This window comes from Dama dama, chromosome 11, assembly GCF_033118175.1.
Source record: "Dama dama isolate Ldn47 chromosome 11, ASM3311817v1, whole genome shotgun sequence".
Classification (NCBI taxonomy): domain Eukaryota; kingdom Metazoa; phylum Chordata; class Mammalia; order Artiodactyla; family Cervidae; genus Dama; species Dama dama.
Genome location: NC_083691.1, coordinates 100,102,741 through 100,122,725, shown reverse-complemented (window position 1 = coordinate 100,122,725; position 19,985 = coordinate 100,102,741). Strand labels below are relative to the sequence as shown.

The following is a 19,985-nucleotide window of genomic DNA, read 5'->3' as shown; positions in this document are numbered from 1 at the left end:
CTCCTTTTGAAGCAGGTGGGGTTTTACCTGTCAGTTGATCATGTGCAGAGACATTTTGATCCCGTAGATGCAGCTGCGAACGAGCAAGGCCCAGTGAGCGGGGTTTCCTGTTTCCTTTGGCTGCGTCCCTTAACCCTGGGGTCCCCTCTGCTTCTCTGCACTCAGGTCGACCCCATGTTCCAGAAGACAGCAGCCTCGTTTGACGAGTGCAGCACTGCAGGCGTGTTCCTCTCCACCCTCCACTGCCCAGACTACAGGAGCGAGCTGCTGTTCCCCACCGACATCCAGACCCTCTCCAGCGGGGAGCCTCCTGAGCTGCCGGATTTGGGCTGGGTGGAAATGACCGACTTAAAAGGTGATTCCGGTGCCGCCTCTTACCAGAGCAGTTCAGTCATCAGAGAGGTTTCTGTGTATAACCATGGCTAGCAAGCCCACTGTGCTCTTGTGTTGCTTATTTACCCAGAAGATTCCTCTGGAAAGACAAAGTGGGCTTGTTTTTTTTTTGAGGAGAAACTCACTTTTGGCCTTTCTGCAGCACGGAGTCTTGACCAGCAGTAGCCAGTGCTTGTGGTTTATGTGTGCTAAGGCCTTCTGGTGCCCTGTGGGCAGCTGGTTCTCTGGAGGGTGAGAGTTTGGACTTGGGAAAGGGGCTGTAAGAGACTTGTTGCGCCAGAGGCCTTGTGTTCACTTGTTATTAACCCAGGGGATCCTGAGGAGAAAAGGGCTGTATGAACTGTCTTCAGAATCCTCCACGGTGGTCTGAGAACAGATCTGTCCTGTTGTCAGTCCCTTATACTGGCTTAGCAGTGATTTCCGCTACCCCCTGCCACCCATCCAACCTGTCCCCTCCCACTGCTGGGGGAGCCTCTGAGGATGTGGTAGGCGGTGTGAAGGCCAGGCACTAGCATGGGACGATTTTGTGGTACATGGAATTATCCTCCCCTCTGCAGGGCCACACCAATATTATGGTGCCCATCCGCCTGTCCTTGTCTAGAATTTGCTAAGAATGACTGTTTAGTACTAACAGTTGTCCAGGTGTTTGTACTCAGTGAGGCTCTCATCCTGTGAGGGGGGTAATCTGGACCTAGTTTGGTTGCTGTTTAGTTGCTCAGTCACGTTCGACTCCTTTGGGACCCCACGGACCGCAGCCTGTCAGGCTCCCCTGATCATGGGATTCTCCAGGCAAGAATACTGGAATGGGCAGCCATTCCCTTCTCCAGGGGATCTTCCCGACCCAGGGATCAAACCCACGTCTCCTGCACTGCAGGCAGATTCCTTACCACTGAGCCATCAGGGAAGCCCATCCCTAGTTTATTTTGGGGCTAGAAAAAGTGACGTTCACAATTGTCTGTGCCGTTAGTACGCTTTCAGGATGGGTTTTTGATTTCCCAGCTCCAGCATGGGACACAGAGTCCATTTTGGAGTTTAAAAGTCTGTGCTTCAGGCTTCTGCTCTGGTGTTTTCCCGATTCCTGGAACACCAGTGTGGAGCCTACCTCTGGCACGGGTGTGTGCCTGAGCACACGTCCTCTCCTGGGAGAGTAGTCGGCACACAGGTGGGCGGCCAGCCAGCCTCTGTCCAAGGGCAGGAGGTGGCCGCGCCTCCCCCTCCACGGGGCTGCTCTGTCATCTCCAGGGGCTGAGGCATGTCTGCAGCCTGCTCTGATCCTTCTTTGTGATCTTCCTGTCCTCCCAGCGGCCCTGCAGCAGTGCGCGGAAGATCGCCAAATCTGCCCTTCCCTGGCCGGCTTCCAGTTCACTAAATGGGACAGTGAAGCACATAATGAGGTGTGGTCAATTTCTGGACTTCTAAGGGCCCTGGGCATTTCTCCAGCAGCTCGTGATTTCAGTGAGATGGCCTAAGATGAGTTCTGCCCAGTGGGAACCAAAACTGTGGCATCATTTTTATTTAGCCGGCAGTACAGAAAGTATTTGCTTTGGCTCCTCCATAGGGACTAAACACTGGGGCACGCTGGGAGTGGGGCTGTGCGCTGCCCTCCGCAGGCCCATTAAGCAGCTGGGAGTAGCGTGTGGGGATCAGCTTCGTGTTTCTTCTTGTCTGCCCCCCAGGGTAAGGCAGTCCTTCCATTCCTGGGTGCACAGTCTCATCAGATTTACTCTCAAACATGGCTGTCCCAGTGGCCTCTGGTCTCTTAGGTTGCTGTCAAGCTCAAGGAATTTCCTGCTCTTCAGACTTGAGTCCCTTGGCACAGAGTTTCCTGAGAAATTGTCATGTGTGAAGTTTTCCTCTATTTTTAGCCTGGCCCCCTTTAGTCTACTTACTACAACCTCCAAAATAAATGGTCTCCATGGAAAACTGTTTAAACATGGGGTTAAAGGATGCAGGTTCCGGTTTCATGTTTTACAAAATGTGCCTGACGACAATCCAGCTCCATCCTGTGCCGCACAATGTAAACTTCCTCAGCACTCTGTGGTTGAGAGAACCCCGGCTCCAGGGAGGCGGGCCTGGGGGGAGGCCCCTCTAGTGGGGCGGGTCTTCCCGCAGTGGCGGGCTGGCGGTGGGAATGGGGGTGGTGGGGGTGTGGGGGACTGGGGAGCTCTCCGTCTCTTCCAGTCAGTGTCAGCCCTGGTGGACAAGTTTAAGAAGAGCGACCAGGTGTTTGACCTCAATGCCGAGGTGGAGGACAGTGACTGCGAGGACTTCCCCAACGGGCCCCTGGAGGATGACTTCGATGCCAATGATGAAGCAGAGCAGACCGCAGCGGGGGACCGCACCGAGCTCGGGAGCTGGAAGGAGCCCTGCCAGGTTCAAAGCTGCCAGTAAGGCGCCCAGGGCCATGGGAAGTGTCCCTGTAGCCGTCCTCCCAGAGGTCCTGCTGGGACAGTCCGGTTTTGTCCTTGTGGTCGGCTGGGCTTGTGTGTCTTGTTACACAGGCTGAGCCATTCTGACTCATGATGGAATCAATCTGCCTCTGAATATCGGCTCAGCCACTTACTGGTCATAAGGCTGACGTTGCAGGAGTTGATAAGCATGAGACTATGACATAAAAAGCTGGGCTCTAGTAGCTCCTTCAGCGGCGGCTGGTCATCACCACTTCCATTTTGGTAGCACGGACTGTGCTCCCTTTCAAGACCCTGAACATGGTCTGGCTTTTGACTGAATCACTGCATCTCAGTTACAGGCAGAAAACAGGCTTACGTATTGATTACTGAGAAAAAGGGGGCCCCACGTAAAGGGCAGAGGGGTCTGAGCAGAGTTGGTTATCAGATTGGTAGACAGGGGATGAGCAAAGCAAGGAAAACTAAGGCAGCAGGTAAAATTGAGCATATGAGATTGGGGAGATGGTAGAATTGGTCTCCAGTAATTTAGATTTTTGATTACTCTAGTAAGCATCATTGGAAAATCTGAACTTGGTTGATCTTTATTATATGTACTTACTAGGTTATTTTACGTTAATTTTGAATATGATCTGGAAGCGGGATCCCACAGTCCTACTTTGTGAGGGCCGCTAAAGGTCTTGAACGGGCCTGGGTATACCAGATCCCACGAGACTGGAACAGGCAGACCCTCGGATGACCCTGAGCCCACAGCAGCGGCTTGGCAAGTCTGGGGTCAGGGACAGCCCAGCTGGGTCACTGTGGGTGAAACTGTACAAGTTGTCCAGCGTGATTTCCCACCAAGGCAAAAATTCCTTCAAGAGCCTTGCTGAGTGTGTCCAGGCTGAGAGTGCTTTCTTGACTCACTTTGTTTGCCCATGTGGGGAATGATGAGATTGACAGTGCCCCTTCAAATCTGACTAGAAGTCAGGGGGCTGTGAGGACCTCAAGGAAAAATTACCCCTACCCCCCAGACCCTTTAGAAACCGCCTCTCCTGGTGTGTGCTATTACCACCCTGTGGTTTTGTCCCTGTTCCCATCCTGTCTTCCAAGAAGTGAGAAATGATGGGCAGATTGGTGGGATGAGCTCTTTTAATGTTATTTTCAAAGTCAGAGAAGAGCATCACTTTGTGTAAATGGTGAGGTGGCGTCTGAGGAACTGATGTAGCAGGAGGGTTTTAGTGGCTTCCGTTCTGTTATTTTGTTATAATCATATAACCCATAGATGGTTATTTTAAACACATTTTGAACAAATGTCTCCATTTCTCTCCCCAGTTGGACAGAATAGAATCTTAGCCTGGATCCTGCTGAGTGAGTGCACTGCTGGTATAGGGCTTAGGTTCTAGTGCAGGGTTTTGTCTGCCTTGAAATGCCTGTCGCTGGCCGGGTGCGGGCCTTTCCTGGGAGCTCAGTGAGTGTGTGAATTGAACTAGACCTGACCCTGCCGTGGGTGGCTGGGAGGTGTGGAGCAAGTGGTCTGTCTGTGGGGTTTGCTTTCTCACCTGGAAAGGGAGTGACTGGGGCTTGATGATAATAGTATCATAGTATCTGATGTTTCCTGAGCGCCCGATTATTCTGATTGTGCCACATACTCTGCCAGGTTCCTTACCTGCATATTTCACATAATTTATATAATATATAAAAATAATCTCTTCATCCTTACAACAACCCTGTAGGTCCTGTTACCCCATTTTACAGGTGAGGAAACAGGCTCAGAGAAGGTAAGTAAGGGTGGAGCTGGGGAGTTACCCAGCACCCTCGACCAGTCTGGCCGTGTGTGATGAGCTATGGGTGGCAGGCTCCACCCCAGGGCACTAACTCAGGAGTGTCTAAGGCCAGGAATGCCTCATGACTTCCCCAGAGCTGCTGGGGCTTGTGCTGTACGCAGGACTGAAAACACTGTACTGAACTTCAAGGTCTTTAAGAGCTTCTCTAGTTCAAGGTGGGGTGGAGTGATGCTGAATTATAACCACCAGTGCTTGCAGAAAGCCCTGTGTGACTGGTCCCTGGAGGGCAGCCCTTTGACCACCGTGCACATCGTACATTGGTAAGGACGTGACTGAGAAAGCACTTGGTGACCTAGGGTGGCTCAGCTGCCCTCCATCTTCTGCAGCGGCGGGGCCGTGTGCACTCTCTGATCTCCTGGGCGCGTGCGCTCACTGTGGTTAAAGGCCTCGCCTGTGGTCCAGCCCAGACCACAGCCTGCTCTGTGCTTGCAAGACTGAGGCCTTCTGCTGCATGCTGGCCGAGGTGCAAGGAGACAGTTGAGAGGAGACCGTCAACCTGCAGGTGTTCGTGCAGCACAACTGAGCTGGCGCTAAACTGAAGGAAGGGACTGTGGTTGCGGTAGGGTGGGGTGGGGGTAGGAGAAGTGAACACTTCCTCCAGAGGGTATGAGAGAAGCCTGACGGAGGGGTAGACTGGATTAGGCTAGTTGTTGAATGGGGGAGTCGGGTGCCTGCCACATAGCACTGTATTGTATTGAAAGCATTATTAAAAGGCTAGAGGTCAAGCCTCCAGGGCCTCAGTCCAGTTCTGGCCCTCAGAAGAAGTCCAACTCTCAGAAGATAGGAGGCAAGCTCTTTATAGCTTTGCCTCTAACTTCCCAACAAACTGCCAGCTCAGCTGCCGGCATTTTGACAGACGAGTACCCAAGAATTTGAGCCGGGATGCCCCCAAAGCCACCTTCTCTCGCCCTGGGAGAGATACAGCAGAGTGCAGTACAGTTATTACCTAACATAGGAAGGCAGTTACAGGCTAGAAGTGGGGATTTTTTAGTATATTTTAATTTTAAAAATTGTTTTCATTACACCTTAAATGTACAGGTAGAGTTTACTGGATAAAATTTAAAAAAAGAGTCCGTAGATGAAAGTGAAGTCCTTTTAAAGGTTTTATCTCATACCATAAGGTTAGATATAAAGGGGATTTATAGGTATGGGTCAGTACAGGTGAAAAGGTCGTCATTGTCTTTACCTTTAGAGGGCAGTAGAGTAGCGCTAACAGGCTTTCTGACCTGGCAGGGCCTGTAGGTAAAACCTACCCGACACGTTTTAGTTACCTTGCAGAAAGGATGAAACAGCAATCCAAAACTGCCATGCTGGATGGGCCAGTTAGACCCTTCATACACAGCAAGAAATACAGTTAGATGGTTTAACAGATAGGTTATTGTCCCCCAGTCATGTGGGAGACAAATTAGTTGTTTTCACTTTCAGTAGGAACTACAGCAGTGTTAGCGGAGCCCTCATTTATGGAAAGACGGTAAAGAAGAAATGTGACAATCATGTCATGTGGTAGGAAGCCTTGTGTGTGGAAAGACCCTGAGGCTGGGATTCTGGAATGGTGTCCAGTCCCCAACTCTGCATTTTACTAGCCATGTATGTAGTCTTATATAAAAAGTCAGTTTCTTTCTGTTTTCTTATCTCTCAAGTGGGTAAACTTGCATTTTATGAAGCATTTTGAAACATGAAAAGTACTTGCATAGATACAATCGTGTTGTTATAAAATGAGAAGAAAAAGCACTGATTGAGTAAGCCAAAGGATTACTAATGATGTATTTATGTTGGACTCACTCTTAGCAATGTTGCTCATTTGTGGAAAAGTAGTGTCTTCAGCTGGGTTGTATTCTGCTTTACGTGTAAATACACGATTGTATTGTCTACATCAACACACATATGACTGTACATATAAAAATGGATCTTATGTGTTACAGAGACGAAGTGATTCCCCTTGGGGACGGAGACATTTGGACCTTGTGTCCCCTTCTGTCCATGAAGCCTGGAGAGTATTCCTACTTTAGCCCCCGCACCATGTCGATGTGGGCTGGCCCGGATCACTGGCGCTTTAGACCTCGACACAAATGTATGTACTTCTAGGCAGAACTTTTAAGAAGAAATAGTGCAGATGACCAGCCAGTCAGCCTTTCAGCCCAGGAAGGGAAAATGCCCATCACAGTCTTATACCTCCCAACAAGCGGAGGGAAATACACAAGATAAGCAGCCTCCTGGTTGGACAGTGAGTTGACCTGGCCCGGGATGAGGGAGCAGTTAAGAGTGCGGCCTCTAAGTGGGAAGGGTCTGGAGGTGCCGTGTGAGTTGTTGCACGGGTGCATGCTGCAGCCCTCTGAAGGGCCGTGCCAGCATTGTGTGTTTTGCATTCTCTCTCTGAAAAGAAGTGATTAATTAGCATACCTGTTACTGAGTTTTCTCAGCAAAAACACAGATCATACGGATAAATATTAGGTATAAGATTTGCCCTTCTTAGTGCTGTTCTGATGCTCAGATGCAAATGCAGTCTTGGGTTCAGTAAGGCTGTCGAGTGATCTCGCAGGATGAGTAAATAAAGAGACCAGAGAGGTGAGCAGTGTTGACATCTGACTTCATTTCTGCAGGTGATACTGCTTCACAATCAGAGCATAGAAAGAAGAGCTCGAAGGATTTTAAAATTGACTTTGACGATGATATTGACTTTGATGTACATTTTCGAAAAACAAAGGTTTGTGCTAGATTTATTATCCTTTGTGCTTTCACAAATTCTTTGCACTCCTCTTCCCCTTTCATCTGTGGTTTTTAAGAATTCATTATAAATTTAACTCTTAGAGTAAATGGGTAGTTTCATTCTTCCTCAGTCCCTGAAGGAATTGAAATAGTCCCAGACGCAGTGGCAGAGAGACTCACTATGAACAATGTCTCACAGAATCACTCCTTTACACAGAAGTGAGAAGACTGTTGCAGCTGTATGCATATAGGCCGTTTTTATTAAAGATGCATAAAAACTACCCTTTTCTTTTTCTTTAAAATCAATAGGCTGTTACTGTTCTGACCAAGTTCACTTTGGAGAACCAGAGTTGGAGAGCCACTACTCTTCCTACAGATTTCCAGTATGAGACTAAAGATCTGGTCCAGCTGCATCTCAAACCAGGCACCAGGGTAAAGCTGCTCTTTGGTTCCCTGAGGTCATGCTGTCATTGGACCCCTTCTTAGCATCAGAGGTATCAGTGGCTGGTAGCGTGACTGTTGGTGCCTCTGAGGAGGAGCGTGTGAGGAAGGCAGAGCTGGAGGGTAACGCTCACAGGACAGATGAAGTACCTCACCTGGACACTCTGGCCTACTTCCTCACGGGCAAGGGGGATGAACAGCGCTTTGTCGAGGTTTTGCACGGCGTTGGTTATTCCTTGATCCTTTGATTCTCATTAGAGTTGTGGATTCAGAAGCGAGGTCCTCTCTCCTGCTCTCATAGCCTCCCTGCAGTCATGGCATAGACTCAAGCCTCCTGTGATGTGCGGGGTGGTGCAGCTGCCGGTGCCGCACAGCCTGGCCGCACTCCTTCCATGCCTGTTCAGATGAGTGCTCTAGACGTGCCGGTATGCACCAGTCGCTGTTCACTTCATTTGCCTGTGGCCCCTCTGGTGATGCTAAGCAGCAAGCATGTATTCCTGTTGCCAGGGCAACCAGGCAGTGGGTCATACTTACTTCCGTTTTACCCGGACCCTCTGCTCATTTGCATTCCTGGGTGTTTTCATCTTGTGGTGTCAAGTCTACAAACAGTTGACAGTTTCCTCTGCCTTGTTTTACCTGTCTCTCCACAGGTCTTAATGATACGTGTACAGTTCCCTGAATTCACTGATATTGCACATTCTGTTTTTATAATTTAACACTGGTCATTTTCCTTCTAATCAATACCGTTCAGTTAACAGAAATGCTCTTAAAAATGCAGAAAGAATGAATATAATGTTATATGTCAGTTATACCTCAGTTAAAAAAAATGCAGAAGGAGAGACAGAGCGGCAGCAGCAGAAGCAGCCGCGGCCACCATCAGTGTCGGATGCAGCAGCTGTTTGCTTGAGTCAGAAAATAGAGCCCTGAGGTGGAGGGGCAGAGCCAGGCTGCTGGGGGCCAGAAGGAAGACAGTGGGATGCCCCACCAAAATAACCCAGCCTCAGCCACTTTCCTAGCCACAAGCCACCTTCTCCTCTCTCAAGCCCTTACTATGAACATTGAAGAGTGTGGCTTAGGTGGTAATTTGCATTTTCAGATATGAAAGTGGTTAAAACAAGGTCATTGCATCACTGTACTCCAGGAATTGTCTTTTTGTATTTTGTATGTTTTTTTCCCATCATTGTTTCTTAGGAAAGAATTCTTGCTTCTGATTATCCACAGGAACAAATTTCCCTTCATGTTTATCAGGGCAGCCAGGCAGAAGCCCAGGATTCCTCACCTCATCCTTCCAGGAGAGCAACACTAGAAAAGTGACTGTGAAATAGCAGAAAGTAGACACCAGATGATTGTTAAACAAACACCCAGTCTGGCTAGAGACTATACAGGTCAACCACCCATTCTCTTTAATATCTTAAAGAGAGATGTTAATAGCAACCAGTCAATACATGAGAAGTCTCACATACCCTTCCTGAAACATTTCTAATAGACTGTGGACAATTTAGAGTGTGTCGAGAATATTCCACATGGAGAGGGATTTAGAAATCATATGAAGAAAAGTGGGAGAAAGTGGGCATTTCTTAATAAAAATCTATTCTTTACTTTTGGATTTGTATTATACAAACATTGAGGTTTGGGGACTACTTTTGGAGTATGTAATTATATTACGTTATACTAAAATATTCAGTGTGCTTCTATAAACTGTACACACCTTTAATCCCATTTCCTCCACCCCAAAGACACACCCTAGATAAAGATCAGTACCCTAAAGGCCTGCAAATCTGAGGGGCTGTGGTGGACAGGCACTCCCAGGAGAGGAGGCAGACTTGTTCTATGAGACCCCTCGAAGGGGGTTCGTGGGCCGCAGGTGTGGTGGCAGAAAGGAGGGCTGCTAGGGAGCAGTCATGGCCCCAGGAGTGGGACCAGCTGCCTGAGAATTACAACAGTGAGTGTTCTGTCAAAACTGGTCAATAGCAGCCACAAGTGGACTTCGTTTCAGATAGGCATAGGTGGTTTTGTTTTTAGTGAAGGAACATGTTTTCAAATAAATTTGCGGGCAGCCCTAATTGCAACCTGGCTGCTCCGGCATCTTTGGGATGGCTGGCAGCTAGGAGCCCCACTGCCCTGGGCTTGCTCTAGAGTGGAGCTGGGCGGTGAGTTAGAAGTGGGCTGGATGAGATGATTTTTCAGGACCCTTATAACCCTAATGTTCTGGGACGTGCATTGTTGGAACTAAGGTCATCTCCCCAGCCTAGTTTACTAGCTGCTTTTCTAGAAATTGCTCTCTGAAGCTGTACTTTCCTCCAATCAGTTACTGAAGGTGGCCCAAGGCCAGAAGGCAGGGACCGAGCATGATGAAGAAATTGGAGACTATGATTACAACAACCCTAACGACACCTCCAACTTCTGCCCTGGGTTACAGGTAAGCAGGGGCAAGCACTCTGTCCTCTTCTCAGCAGGGTCGCTGCTTCCGTTGTCCTTTCCTGCAGGGCATTCTGAGCCAGTGGGGGTCTGTGTGTGCTTGCCCTGCCCCAGGCCTCAGAACTGAGCAGAGCCGGGGAGCAGCCAGACCTCGGCCTGCCTCACACTGAGCTCTGGACGCAGGAGAAAAGTGGACATAGTCCAATAAACTGTCAACATGTGGACGGAGTGTTTAGCCTGTACAAAGCACTTATCTTGGCTATTTTGAGATTTCCGAGGAAAAGAAGCGCTCTCCCCACTCTCAGGAGCTAGAGTTTTGGGTGGGGAGACAAAACGCATAGATGTGTGATGCCAGTGTGTTCTGATGGGGAAAAGGTGTATGGACTGGATCTCAGGAGACCACGTTTATAGCTCTGATTTAGGTTCACACCTTGTGAACTTGTACAAACTGCTCCCCACCTTTAGATCTTGGTTAGACTATATAACCTCAGAATCCCTTCTGTGACTCTGTGAATGAGATAGCCTGACAGAGGGGGAGATATTAGGCCCCGTGTGACCCTGAAGGTGAGGAGAGGAGAAAGAATAGGGAGAATAGTTTATTTACTGTATTTTCTTACTTGGAAGAGAGTTAGCTGTTATTTATATTTTAGTGAAAGTCTAGTTGGTCGCTTGACCAGTGCTCCTCAAACTTAGTGTACGTAAAAATCACCCAGAGAGCCTATTAAAAAAACCACCTCCTAGGCCCCACCCAGAGATCTGGCCTTTCCTGCTGGGCTCAGTCCAAGAATGTCTTTGTCACCAGCTCCCAGCAGGACCCCTGCTGCTGGCCAGCCGGCAGGTCACATCTCTGGGGTTTTAGGAATGCTTTCTGTAAAATGAGATCCTAAACTGTTTAGAGACAAAGGACACTGTGTTGATGACCATGCTCCTCTGAACTCTCACTGCAGAGGTCTTAGTTAACAGATGCCTCCCTAGTGCCGTCTTTGTGCAACAGGGAGATGACTAGAGGGCCTCGAAGCCCGTGAACTCTCAGGTGTCTGCTCTTGCTGGCTATGGGGTCTATTGCAAAGCTGTTTCTAAGCCCCTCACACAACTCTGCCTAACTTGAAGAGTTATTTCCTTGCCCAGGCCGCTGACAGCGATTATGAAGAGTCCGATGACTTGTTTGTGGGACCAGCTGGAACCCTTGACCATTCTGATCATCCGTCTGCGACAACACAAGGCAACGGTGAGGCATCTGAAGTCCACGGACCGGACATCACCACTTACGGGGAGTCAAACCTGGTAGCTGAGCCTCAGAAGGTAAAGACGAAGCCAAGAATTACATGTGATGTTGTTTGCCTGAGAGCTGCTTAGTTTGCCTCTTTTATGAGAATCGTATTGGTCTGAGCTTGATTTTTTTTTTCCTTCTTAAGTTTAACCCGTTACTCTCTACGTGGCTGATTCTTAAATAAGGCTGTAGAGAATCTGATTATGTTTGTGTGGAACCAGCCATCTCTCCAAAGATTGTGATAGACCATATGACTAGGGACAAACCTGCAATGCACATGCAGTATGTGAGTGAAGCCTGCAGAAAGAGAAATGGGCTGGGTAAGGGTAGGTATTTAGCTCTGGAAAATCTAGGCCAGATTCAACTCATAAAGTTACCATGTATCAAGCATCTATTCCATGCCAAGATGGCAGGCCTGGTGCTTTTATATATATTTGATTCACTTCTCTCTTTTACACTGAATTCCAGGATACCCTTAATGAAGACTGTACTTGATCAAAAAGAAATCATCAAAAAAAAAAAGAAATTATCAATAGATTGAAATGAGGGACTCTATTTTAATACGTCCAAAGAAAGCTCAAACTTGGTAGTGTAAACTAGGTTTATTCATTATTTCCTCTCCAGACTTTTTTTCAAAGAGCTGATGGTAAATGTTTCTTTCTTCTGCTTAGTTTTACTTGTCACATACCGTTTTCAGGTAAATAAAATTGAAATTCAGTATGCCAAGACTGCCAAAAAGATGGACATGAAGAAGTTGAAGCAGAGCATGTGGAGTCTGCTGACGGAGATCCCCAAGCAGGCAGACGCAGAGGTAACGGGTTCCACTCTGGTGCCTAGCACCAATGCGGGCGTGGCTCGAGTCTGCGCTCCAGCATCAGTAGCGTGAACCTGAAAAGCAGTTATTCAGAAATACAAGGATGACATCAGACCTCTGAAACAGAAATGGACCAAGCGTGCGAACCGGTGGGTCACACAGAAGGTGGTACACGTGGATCTTTTTTCTTCAAAATGCCTCAAAAAAATTGTTCGGTTTCATTCCAACGCAGGCTTTCCTTTTTCGAGTTCCAGCTTCATAGGTTTATGTTGCTGTCAAAAAGTAAACTGGGCCCAGTCTGATCCCTAAGTGTCCTTTCTTCTGTCAGGTAAACCACAGTGAGAATGGAGAAGCAGGACCCTTTGAGGAGGGGGCTGACAAGAAACTCAGCAGTCTCACAAAGGACCTGCAGAAGAGGTGTGTGCATGAGGCAGACTTCGCCCTGCCCCCCCACCTCTCCTCACAGCTCCCCTCCTCACCGCTCCCCTCCTCACCCCTCCCCTCCTCACCGCTCCCCTCCTCACCCCTCCTTTCCTCATCCCTCCCACTCCTCCCCAAGTTGTTTGTGTAACAGAGCCCCCCCCTCCACACAGGACCCCCATTTTCACATTTCTTGCAGTTTTTCCATTCCTTCTCTGCATTGATAAGTGAGTTAAGTTAGCCCACCTTTAAAAAAGGCATTTTTCTGTACCAGTGGCTGGAATAGAACAGCAAATATTTCCAAATAAGAAACTGGAAAAACCTGCTTCTAAAAGGCATCTGAATATTTCTTTGTTTCCTATTAGTTTATTCATTGGGTATGTGTATTCATACTTGATGAAAGTGCCTTTGTTCCTGGAGTTGCAGTGACAGCTAAATACTTCCTGGCCTTTTTCTTTCACAGCCTGCCTCCCCTTATGGCTCAGAACCTCTCCATACCTCTGGCCTTTGCGTGTCTCCTACATTTAGCCAATGAAAAGGTAGGTAGACCTGGTAAGCATGGAGTATTATAGTCAGCCTACAGGAGCTTTTTATTAGTCATGGGCGGCCTCATGGGACATCTTAAATGCAGTGACTTACGTAGTACCTACCTTCAACCCAGAGGATTAACCAGATACTGAAAAATTATTGAGAAAAAGGCCAACATGTATGATTAGAGATGAAAATTATGAGGAGGATCCCAGTGGGAAAATTTTAGATGCTGAAATTGTGATCTGTCAGTTCCCAACTTGAAAACATGTAAGGTGCTTTTACATCACTGGGCATCAAGGCCAAATCCTGCCAGTGTCAAAGTCAGGACAGATGGGAAACCTGGTGGAGAAAAGAGGGGAACGATGAGGCAGGAAGGAGACAGCCGCCGGGAGAGAGCTGACAGAGCGGAGTGGCCGTGGGGCGGTCACTACGGAGCTGGCGAGACCTGTCTTCTCAGTGGACGCTTCCGGGAGGCAGGCACCCCAAAGAAGCAGCCGGCAGGCCCGGGCACTTGGTGCTGCCTGAAACTTGTCCTCTCGTGTGCCCAGGACGGGGCTGGGCTATAGCACAAGCCGCGAGCGTCACCAGGGCTGGAGCTGGACACCTTCATGGTGTCACTGCCAGCTTCCCTGAGCAAGGTTGGAATCTCACACCATCCTCGTGGATGTCAGTACTGTGGGCTCTCCCTTGGGTGTGGTCTCCCAGCCCAGCCAGGCCCTCAAAACATAGTGCCACCCTCAAAGCTCAGAAACATATCCTGAGTCCAGATTCTAAAGGTGTGAGTGATTGCTGGAGGGCCAGCGCTGGCTGGGGCCTTGTGTCTGCTTGAGAGCGAGGCTTCATCATCCTCCCCGACCCCCAGGTGGACGGGGGCCGGGCAGACGTGCCGGGAAGCATGCAGGCTTCACTCTGCCACTGCTTCGCCTCCCACAGCAGCAGAGACAGCTTTGCTTGCTTTGCTGTGATCAGATTTCTCTAAGGGGCCCTGGAGTGCTCAGCACTGGAAGAATCAGGAGGTGTTCCCAGACCAGGACCTGCTGGGCTGACCTTTGGACTGTTTGAGGAGATCTCACTGGTAGCACTGGCTGACAGTAACCAGATAATCCACTGGGATTCGCAGTGACTCAGAGCTTAAGAGCCACCAGGACAAATCTCACACAACACCTTTTGCCAGAGCATGGCGCTTGTGCTGGTCCACCTCCTCCCAGTTTTTCATTGCCATCTGGACTCCTCACCAGCCTCTGGTAACGGGCTCCCCCTCAGCCGTCACGGGGGAGTGAGGGGCGTGCTTGCCGTCTTTCGCAGGAGGAGGTGTGCCAGCACACGTGCCTGCCTGCAGTGCCTGGAGAGGAGCCTGTGGTCCCCGTGCAGTTAGGCCTCCGTGTGCCAAGGGGCTCTGACAGCTCTTTAGTCCTGAGGGGACAGCTGCCATGGGTTGGTGGAGGGTCCATGAGGCGGGACGGTCCAGGAGGAAGTGGGAGGCAAGGAAGAAGTCCTGTGCAGAGATGGGAGGGAGAGTGTGGGTGTCACGGCATCACCCAGCGGGCAGGTTTTGGGCAGGGCAGGAAGGCCGCGCATAGATGGGGCTGATGTACCGGTGCCGTGGCCCCTGGTGGGCTCCCTGTCACTTCCCCCAGCTCCTCCCAGCTCAGCCCTGGGTCCTTTACAGACATTGTCGCAGGAACCAGGCTTCATTTTGCTTCGCTTCCAGCAATTGACAAAGGTTTGGAGCCAGCTTTATCATGCAGGTTATATTCGCTGTTGACAGTGTCACTTATAATCATGGGACAAGCCTGGTTCTTTGTAGTCACCACCTTGTTACCTCCAAGTTTGCTTTCTGATTGCTGTATCTTCTGTACACTAGTGTTCACCTGTGTTCGATCTTCCTTCAGAATCTGAAGCTGGAAGGAACCAAGGATCTTTCAGATGTTCTGGTGCGGCAGGAGGACTGAGCTCGTGGGGGGCGGTCCTCGCTCCCACAGTGACCAGGATGCCCACACTTGGGGCTGAGATGCCAGGGGTCTGAGGCGAAGCCTCAGCGACTGCCAGCACGCCTTCTCTCCTTCACCGTCTGGGAACCAGCTCCCTGACCAACTCTTGTCCTTGATGGAAGCTTTCTGTTCTGTGGTGAGCACCTAGGAGGGAAGAGAGGGCAAGGATACTGGCCCTGATCACGGAAGCAGTGTCCACTCTTCGTATCCACGTAGTTTGTCTTCTCACTGCTCTGTTCTCCATACTTTATTCTTGTAGAAAAGAATTTCCCAGTAGGCACTTGTCCTTTAATAGCTACCAAAACCTTGTATATAAAATATACCATTTATGTGCCTATAAATGTGTATATAAGCTTAAAAATAAAATCCTTTGAGTAGTTTGTTGACAAACTGGCTGATTGCCCACTGCGCAAGTATCAGACCTGGTTCTTACACTCGGGAATGCGGACTTGTTTGGTATCAGGCAGGAAATTCTTAAGGGCTGAGGTGATCTGTCTTATAGTAGAGTAGGGGTTTCAAGATTGGATCCATTGGGCTTCCCTGGTGGTCCAGTGGTTAAGAATCCGCCTTGCAGCGTAAGGGACACTGGTTCAATTCCTGGTCCGGGAAGATCCCACATGCCGCGGGGCAACTGAGTCCATGCACCACGACTGCTGAGCTCCCGGCCACAGCTGAAGCCCGCACACCCAGAGCCCGTGCACTGCAGTGATGAGTAGCCCCTGCTTGCTGCAACTAGATGAAAGCCCAGTGCAGCAACAAAGACCCGGCACAGCCACAAGTAAAACAGATTTTCTTAAAAAAAAGATTGGCTCTCTTGGGCCTATAATTCTGCTAGTGGGTGATAAGAGAAAAAAACTCCAATGTTTACTGAGGGACTACTAAGTACCTTCTGTGGATGACATTTTTCAGCCTTCTCAGCATCCCCTGTGAGGAACATACTAGTAAATATTATCCCTCCCATTTTACAGAGGAGAAGCAGGTACATGAAGGGAAAGTAACGCACACAGAAGCAGACAGCCAACTGCCAAGAGCTTGGCCTTGAACCAGGAAATCTGCTTTTAGATCTTTATTATTAGCTACTGTGCTCCACGTGCCCAAGTCACAGGCTCCATACTTGGAGATGTTGATCCAAACATTTCTATCCTTGGCAGGTCCTGGGTCTCTGCCAGAGCACCCTGTCACCATCCACTGGGTAAATAGCTTGGATGTTAGGTCAGAAGCAGTGAAGGATGTGACTGGTGATTACTCCTGATAATAACTTGCTCCTAAACCCCAAAGCACACAAAACAAAAGCCAGCCCCGGGATTTCCCTGGCAGTCCTGTGGTTAAGACTTCGCCTTCTAATGCAGAGGGTGTGGGTTTGATCCCTGGTTGGGGAGCTGAGATCCCACATGCCTCACGACCAAGAAACCAAAACAAGATAGAAACAGTATCCTTAACAAATTCAGTAAAGACTTTAAAAACAGTCCACATAAAAATTCTGAAGCCAATCTCGTCTCCCGGGGAGTGTACTTTCCAAATTGTGTCCAAGACACCACCCAGGCTGCCGTATGGAGAGGTTTAGACTCGTGGACATGCTTCAGGAGGAAAAGCAGTGATGCTGAGGGAGAATCCACACCCTGTCCTGGGGTGAAGCCGCAGCACCTCTCTCCAGGTCGGGGGAATGCCGGTCCTCTTGCTCCAACCTTGTTCCCGGGAGCAGAGCCAGCCAGCCCCTCCTCTCAGCACACTTCTCTGTCGTGGGGCTTGGCCAGGGCCTGTTGTTCAGTTGCTAAGTTGTGTCTGACTCTGCAACCCCTTGGATTGCAGCTTGCCAAGCCTCCCTGTCCCTCACAGAGTTTGCCCAAGTTCATGTCCATTGACTCGGTCTGCCAGTAAAACTGGCAGGGGTGGTAACAGCTTCTTCGGTGAATTCCCTTCTCTCCACACTGCTCACAAGCTTCTCCCCCTCCACATGGTTGCTGTGCCAGGATTCATTTGGCCACTGGAGTCACTCTTCATGTGGGTTTCTCCCCCATGCAGGCTAATATACTTTTTTTCTTTGTTAATCTGTTTTATTGTTAAAAAAAAAAAAAATCTCAGATCAAAAGAGCTGTTGGGAAAGTTGGGCAACTGTATATAGAAATAAAAGCAAATATAAATAGGACCTAATCAAAGATTTGGGCTTCCCTGGTGGCTCAGACTGAAGAATCTGCCTGCAGTGCAGGAGACCCTGGTTTGATCCCTGGGTGGGGAAGATCCCCTGGAGAAGGAAATGGCAAACACTCCAATATTCTTGCCTGGAGAATTCCATGGACAGAGGAGCCTGGAGGGCTATAGTCCACGGGGTCGCAAAGAGTTGGACATGACTGACCAACTAACACTTTCGCTTTCAATCAAAGATTTATGAAATAAAATGTTGGGATTACATTTGTGTCCCTTTGTAAGATTTTCACGGGAATAAATCCTCAAATCAGGGAGAAAAAAACCCTTTCAGATTAAATGGGACAATATGCATTTGTACCTGTCATCCCACAGGCCATGGAGGGCCTCTCTCTCAGGGGGTTGATATCTCAATCCTGTTCATTCTGGATTAAATGTCTCTCCTTGTTTGTAATGTCACCGCCCCATCTTGGCAATGACAGTTCAGACTTTGTGTGGCGCTGCAGTGGGCAGTTGGGGGTGCATTTCCAATAGAGATAAACTTCCTTTGTTCTTTGGGGATGGTCGGTTGGAAGGTTTCCTTGTGGAGCTCTGCTAGACAAGCTTATTTTATTTCCCCTGGAAGGAAACAACAGTCTCCCAAATTTCCCTGCTTACTAGGAGGCTCTGGGGCAAACGTCACGATTTCTGAATCCAAGCCCAGAGTATCTTTCCTAACAGAAATCTTTTTCCTAGGGAGAGTTTTCCTTGGATGAGAATGAATGGAATTCACATACGACTGGGTTTCCCAAAGTGGGATCTGGTGACAGTTCCTCAGAAATTACAAATACCGCAGAAGCAGGGAGCGGAGAGACCAAGCCCTGGAGGGAGGAGATGAGGAGCATCTGAGCTTGCAGAAAGAGCAATGAGGCAGGGACACAGGTTGTGGGGAGACACGAAGGCGGAAAGTTCCCGTGTGCCAGGACAGTCCTTAGTGAGGAAAGAAGAAAAGACTCAGGTGGACACACTCAGCTACAATGTGGGTGTCTTGGCCAACACAACTGCTACACTGTGTCAGTACGGAAGCCTAGGATGGAAAAGAGTAAATTGGGAGGTTGGGACTGACGTATACTCACTACTATATACAAAATAGATAATTAATAAGAACATACTGTATAGCATGTGTGTGTGTGTGCTGTTGTGTCCGATTCTGTGACCCCAGGGACTGCAGGCCTCCAGGCTCCTCTGTCCATGGAACTCTCCAGGCAAGAATACTGGTGTGGGTTGCCATTTCCTCCTCCAGGGGATCTTCCTGGCCCAGGGATGGAACCCAGGTCTCTTACGTCCCCTGCGTTGGCAGGCAGATTCTCTTACCCTAGCACCACCCAGGAAGCCAAACTGTATAGCATGGGGAACTCTATTCAACAGTCTGTAATAATATGTGTATTTACAACTGATTCACAGCAGAGATTAACACTCCAACAAAAATTAATTTTTAAAAAAAGGGAAGCCCAGTTGGAAAACCGTCTCTCTTTTCTTACAGATGAATAAGTGCTAAACTTATGGTTCTGACTCTGGGTCTCAGTCACCCCTTATGTTAAAATCAAGATGGGAGTTGTACCAGCAGGACACTAGTCAGGAGATAGAAATCTGATACATGGACACAGAAATTGTAGTAAGAACTGCTTACTGGGTATAAAGAATTGTAGATATTGAAAGGGTAAGAAGAGAACTCATTCTAAGATATCTGGTAAGTAAGTAGCAACTGCCAGAAGCAACCAGGCAAGGACTGGGAAAGCCATGGGCACAAAGGGAAAAACTTGGAGATTTTGAACAGGAGTTCCACAGAGCAGAAACTGACCTGGGCTGATGGCAACACAGTGAGGCTGGGTCTCAGTGTTGGGAAATCTACAAGCTGCAGCCTCAGGAAGGAATAACTGCTGCTGGGGGTGGGGTGGGAGTCGCTGGGAACCCTCACAGGATGGGGAAGCGAGTGACGGGCAGGTCACTCTTCTTCCAGCCCTGTAGTCTTCCTCACGTGCCTCTCCTTGGGAGCGGCTGGCAAGGTGGAAATGTGGTTTGCAGCACACTGGATGCAACATCACCCAAAAGAATAGGTGGTGGGTTTGGAGCTGAGGATGGTTACTTAAGGGACTTCCCAGGTGATGCCAGTGGTAAAGAACCCTCCTGGCAATGCAGGAGATCTAAGAGACTCCTTTCGATCTCTGGGTTGGGAAGATCCTCTGGAGAAGGGTGTGGTAACCCACTCCAGTATTCTTGCCTGGAGAATTCCATGGACAGAAGAGCCTGGTGGGCTACAGTTCATAGAGTCTCAAAGAGTCTGACACAATGAAGCTACTTAGCATGCACGCATGCAATATTCCCAGAAATGTTTTTTAAGAGAGCCTCTCTTCTATATCCTCCTAACCATAGTTGAGACTGTGTGTGCCAGGTGAGCAGGAGGCAACCTTGAGCATGGAAGCCACATCCCAAGGATGCAGAAGACACAGAAAGACAGAAGGAATCCAAGTCCTTAGTGATTTCACAGCGGCCAGGCCAGTCCCCCACAGCCTATGACAGAATCCCTTTGACGTGAAAATAAAAGCATTATGTGTTGAAACCACAGTGACGTTTCCCTTTCTGTTAAAT

The 19,985-nt window shown here is 48.9% G+C and overlaps 1 protein-coding gene across 2 annotated transcripts in view; it reads left to right on the top strand.

Annotated features, from left to right (window-relative positions):
• Window positions 1-15,601, top strand: part of NCAPH (non-SMC condensin I complex subunit H) — a 31,715-nt gene extending 16,114 nt beyond the window's left edge. For both annotated transcript variants that reach the window (XM_061156016.1, XM_061156017.1), the window contains exons 7-18: window positions 166-355; window positions 1,696-1,787; window positions 2,575-2,780; window positions 6,547-6,695; window positions 7,225-7,328; window positions 7,640-7,762; window positions 10,080-10,190; window positions 11,318-11,491; window positions 12,157-12,270; window positions 12,602-12,690; window positions 13,157-13,232; window positions 15,117-15,601. In XM_061156016.1, coding sequence (XP_061011999.1) covers window positions 166-355; window positions 1,696-1,787; window positions 2,575-2,780; window positions 6,547-6,695; window positions 7,225-7,328; window positions 7,640-7,762; window positions 10,080-10,190; window positions 11,318-11,491; window positions 12,157-12,270; window positions 12,602-12,690; window positions 13,157-13,232; window positions 15,117-15,176 — 1,488 coding nt within the window. In that variant the 3' untranslated portion in view covers window positions 15,177-15,601. The remainder of the gene's footprint in view (window positions 1-165; window positions 356-1,695; window positions 1,788-2,574; window positions 2,781-6,546; window positions 6,696-7,224; window positions 7,329-7,639; window positions 7,763-10,079; window positions 10,191-11,317; window positions 11,492-12,156; window positions 12,271-12,601; window positions 12,691-13,156; window positions 13,233-15,116) is intronic.
• Window positions 15,602-19,985: the final 4,384 nt, after the last annotated feature.